The sequence below is a fragment of the Halyomorpha halys genome, unplaced genomic scaffold (genome assembly GCF_000696795.3).
Source record: "Halyomorpha halys isolate HHAL.00 unplaced genomic scaffold, Hhal_1.1 Scaffold261.1, whole genome shotgun sequence".
NCBI lineage: Eukaryota > Metazoa > Arthropoda > Insecta > Hemiptera > Pentatomidae > Halyomorpha > Halyomorpha halys.
The window spans coordinates 1,002,725-1,008,194 of record NW_027116513.1 but is presented as its reverse complement, the minus strand read 5'-3'; the positions used below and the strand labels follow the sequence as shown (position 1 = coordinate 1,008,194).

General features: G+C 30.8%; 1 protein-coding gene across 1 annotated transcript in view; it reads left to right on the top strand.

The window, feature by feature from the left end:
* Nucleotides 1-1,445, top strand: part of LOC106680431 (juvenile hormone esterase) — a 16,621-nt gene extending 15,176 nt beyond the window's left edge. The window contains exons 9-10 of the mRNA XM_014420146.2: nucleotides 149-293; nucleotides 980-1,445. Of these exons, the coding sequence (XP_014275632.1) occupies nucleotides 149-293; nucleotides 980-1,211 (377 nt within the window). The 3' untranslated portion in view covers nucleotides 1,212-1,445. The remainder of the gene's footprint in view (nucleotides 1-148; nucleotides 294-979) is intronic.
* The last annotated feature ends 4,025 nt before the right edge of the window (nucleotides 1,446-5,470 follow it).

Genomic DNA, 5,470 nt, shown 5'->3' with positions numbered 1-5,470 from the left:
TATTTAATAATATTTTATGTTAACTGTAAAAGTAAAAAAGTAAAAATAGACTCTTCTGTCTATCAATTACAAATTTTAATGGAAAGCCACATTCCTTCTTGTACCCAAAATACAACGCCTTGTATTATAACAGATTATTATGTTACAGACATAGGAGTTGGTCATGCTGCAGAAATGCCTTACTTCTTCGAGGTACTTCCTGGTTACAAGGTACCAACAGGGTGGCCGAGGCAGGAAGATACTGCGTTGTCCAAGCAGTTAGTCAAGATGTGGGTCAACTTCGCCCGAGACCAGTGAGTACTTTATTTATTGCTACTTATTATAATTGTATTGTTTATTTACTAACTTTTCTGGCATCTATGAACATTCTACATTGACCTATATGCTCCAGCTGTAAGTGATATGTTTTTTTTTTAAATAACTTCTTTTAATACCTTTAAGAACACAAAATGATCATTAATGCAATATTTATTAAAAATTCAATTAAACTCAATTAAATATTGATTTTTAAAATGTTAACAGTTAATGAGTAATTCATTTCCTTGTTTTTCGTTGTGTCTTGTTTTTCTTTTCTCTTCATACACAGAAACAAAAAAAATATTAAATAATAATAATAATTCCTTCCACTTTTTTTTTTCATCGTCGATAAATATAATGAGGTGTTTTGAAAAATTACAGTTTTTCGACAATTGAAATTTTTTTAAAATTTTCTGCATGAATAAAAAGTCTCCCTAGTTTCGTTAGTGAGAAAGCAAAATATGTTAGTTAAACAGTCAATATTTTACTAATATTTTATAAATATTATGTTATATAGGAAAAAATACGTTTGAGAACTAAGCTCTGATGGTAGAGCCAGAAACAACAGCAATGTCAAAAACCTAAAAGAAAAGTATAATATAATAAAACTTGATTACTTGGCTGTTTTTCATTGATTGAATTGAAATAAATCTTTTTAATATATATTTTTTGTATTTTTCAGAACACCAAGCAGCAACGGCGTGGTGCAATGGTCTCAGTTTCAAGAAAAATATTATTTGGACATAGAAGACCAGGGAATTACTTTGGGAGAACTCACCAAGTATAAAGAGATACTCGATTTTTGGGATTCTATAATTCCAGATCAGTCTTCTAAATCATCAACGAGTCAAGCCTCACTGATGTTTATTGGAATTTTAAGCATCTTTACCTTATGCAGAGGATTGCTTCTTTAAAAAAATTATCTGGATCTTATGGAGGCTTGAAAATACAAATATTGGAAATAATAAAATACCAGATGAATAAATTGTGATGCATTGTATCCGGTACAAGATTCAGTTGTACTCGAGAAATATGGCGGTGATTTCTTACTTAGTTGATATTAAAATGTTCCATTTCTTCAATACTTATATCTAATTATTTTATTTATTGTTACTTTTATAAATAAATATTTGTTTATTTAATTGTTATATTCAATTATTTTAATCAGATAATCCAATTAAATCTAATATTTACACCATAATGGCAGCATATAGGCCATCATATAATTTGTTCGTTGAGTTAAAAGTTGTGACCGCAGAATGGTGTAAAATTTACCTTATCAATATGAAGAGAGAAGATACAGAATCCATGATATACTATGTACAACTACTATCTACAGGCTATTATATAAAACTTGCCTGTTTTAGTGTCCTTCAACTACTCTGTTCAACTAGGGAACTATTTTCAGGAATCTAAAATGATCCTTATTTCTTACTTGAAATGATGTATGTGTCCAATAAAGGTTGGAGTTAGGTTAGAACCAGAGGAAGGAGATATTGATAGATAGGAGTGTCTATGGTGGGAGACTGCTTAGAATTTAGAATAGATAGAGCTCAGACTGTGACAATTTGTTATGCTGTATATTATAAGGTGTGTGATGCTAAGAATACCTAATTCTATGGTTGAGCTGGTAACACCTTCGATATAAAGAATAGCACTATCCTAGAAAGGGATGTTATCATTAAGAGAAATTAAGTCATGAATTGTCCCGGAAGTCTTATTCCTTCATCAGAGTAGCATTTTACTGATGTTGGTTTGTAATATCAATGTTTAAACTATTCATTAAAACATCTATATTACTAAACAAACATATAAAGCCTGAATTACTTTATAGTAACTATGGTATTAATTCATAGAACAGAAAATAAATTTAAGGTTTATTCCTATTCCCTTTATACCTCTGTAGGACTTATCCACAACTTTATAGACTGGAAACGTTTACAAGTTTTGAATTTCAAACACTTTGTCAGTAATCAAGACAATCCAAATTGTTTTAATGAAGGTTTGAAATTAAATCAATTAACAAACACTTTATGATCAATTTGACGTAAATGCCTTCCTAATATGATAAATCTGAATTGTGTTTATTTAATCAATTCAAAGATTCCTGAGTTGACAAGAAACTTTAAATTTATCTATTTAGTATAATTTAATAATCAATGAAAATAGAGACACAAGAGCCAATCCAACAAATCACCTTTACCCTTCATCTGACAGCCCTACAGTTTCCTTTAATAATCTTGCTCTTACCCTAGAACAGATTCACTACCTTGGACAATATCTGACCTTGGACTATATGACTAACCTGGAATCCCCACGCAAGACTGAAAAGACAGGAAACTGCACTTCGATTTCGACAATTACAGCACTTTCTAGACAAACGGTCTAAACTTCCAATCCATTACAAAAGACTGATCTATACGACTATAATAAGGACTATCTGAGCTTACAGCATTGAGCTTTAGGGCTTCACTAAACCCTTAAATTCCTCTTTTATCCAATCCTTACAACCCAAAGTCCTCAATGCTCCTTACTTTGTCACAAGTAAAATCATCCATTAAGACCTTGATATTCCGCATGTAACCGATCTTGCCAGAACCAGATATCACTCCTTCCATTATAAACTCCCTAATCACCAAAACCCACTAGTTTCTAACGTTCCTCCTTCTTCTATTCCTGACAATCCTCCAAGGCCCCTGATAAGAAGTTGGCCACGAGATCTTCTAATGTAAAAACGTTACTAGAGTGCTACCAATGGTTAGTTTCTCTACACCTCTGTATCACTCCATTATAAATTTACATCATATTTACTGGATGTATACATTATGTACATTTGTTTTCAATAAAGATATATATATATATGTGTGTGTGTGTGTGTGTGTGTGTGTGTGTTGCCCCCTATCACTTTCGTTTCATCTCGAGCGTCCCCTAGCGTCACAAAATCAATTTACTCCCGTAAACACTTTTCTCTTGAGTAGTAAAACGTCAGTAAGGAAGTTTCACTCCAGAAAGAAATATTTGATCACTAAAAGAAAAACTTCTCTTTTATATACAGTTTTTATTACAATTAAAAAGTTGTTTTCAGTTCCAAATGGCACACCAAAAATCAACTGGTCTACCAATCTATTTACTCTGAGAATGATCCATATAAAACTATAGTTAGTTTATAATTATAATATAAATCTTTATATTTATAAATATATAGATTTATAATAATATTTTTAAAAAATTTATTGTTGTTAGATTGTTAAACCAACCTTCAAAATATCTAAGGTTAATGCAATAGTGGACAACATGCAACAAATCACGTTCCACTTCTAAGGGCATTTTAATTAGCAATATCTTATACAGACTCGCACAAGTGTTTACGTCCCAGATTTTGAGTACATTAATTTGAGTATATTTCTCAATTTATGAGTACGTTTATGAGTACATTTTTGAGTATGTTATCAACTATGGAGAGTTTCTTATGTGAGTAACGTTATTTTAGAGAAAATTTCCTCAACATATTTATTTTCTAAAGGTTGTGATAATAATGAATAATTTAAGATTGTTTAATTTTAAGAATTAATTTTAAAATTAACTGATAATTAAGAAAAATTAATCCCACTTTATACAGTAGAACCTCGATTGAACTTATCTCGATTATCCGTGTTCTGGATTAATCGTTCTCACTATTCCAATTAGTAAATCATACTTTTCACCGGTCCTAGGAATTACAAGAAATACTATGTTCAAGAGAACGAAATTCTCTGTGCAACTTCTTTTCAGACTACAACTTCTTGCTCTATAAATTTTCCAGTTTTATAAAAAAGGCAAAACTGAGAAAATAAAAATATTAACAATATTGATTTCATGGAATTATCCATTTAACTTATTAAGTTATATATTACCACCATTTTTTTTCTAAGCAATATTTTCGTAAATTTAAATTATTCTGAGTTTTTTTTCCAGGTTGACCCGAGAACAATAATGTCTTCCCCATAATTAAATCTCGCTGACCGGTTTTATCAATTGGTCACCGTGTTCAATTAAAAAATCAATATAAAGAATAAAAAAGATTTGACTAAGAACTTCATCCTGAAGTACGCCCTAAATTATGACTATTGAATTGAGGCGTCACCTTAAAAACTACACCCGGTTCGAATTCAACCTGAGTAGATTGACTTTAATCTCGTGGTGGAGCCACAGTATGAAAACTTGATCCTCCCACTCTGATTAGAATAGGTTGGCTACCTTAAGATAATTCCGCTCTCACCGTATATCACAAATGGTCAGGTAAGGGGCAATAAAAAAATGTGGCAATTTCAGAAAAGGTTTCATTGTTCTAATTAATTAATTTTTACATACTAAATACTTCAAAGACAAATCTCATGAGATCCTTGATCTAGGTACCTTGCCATTCAAGATTATTATTTCTTGGTGATATTTGATAGTTTAATTCAACAATAATAATTTATTTACGATATCATTCAATGCCTATTGTACTGATTTTGTTTGTATTTTTATTTGTTTATTTAATGTAATTTACAACTGTACGAAATAATAAATGCAATAAGTAAATATGTGAAATGTTTCATTTACTTGAAAATCTTGGGAAGGAATCACCCATTGGTGGTACTTCAAGGATTAATTTAAATTAGAAGGTCCCGAGGCCATCTTCTTTTCAGACACCTCAGAGGATTATCAGGGATTGTTAAGAATAAGAGATTAAGAACTAATGGGTTAGGATGGGTAAGGAGTTTGGAATGAAAAGACGCATATCTGTTTTGTGCCAAATCTGCAACGAAATGGATGTTAAGGTCTTTGTGGATGAGTTTATTTGTAACGGAATTAAATTATTTAATATGGAAAATAAAAACGTAGTTAAAAAAAAGCTATGCCAATATTATTTATTGTATGATAATTTAAATTATCAACTGTCAAATATGTCTGCAACATACTAAATAATTCTTAGAATATATTTATTTACATAAATTATATTAATTTGTTGTGACCAGTTATGTAACTTGTTACAACAACATTGTTATTTTCAATTCGTTATGAAACTTCAATGAAGTTCTTCCTGTAATTACACTCGCCATAGAATTGAAGGCCTCAACTTGAATGCCACGACCAGGTGGTAGTGCTCTGGGCAGGGGGTCTGCTTGAAGTAGGGCTTCTCTGATGTCCA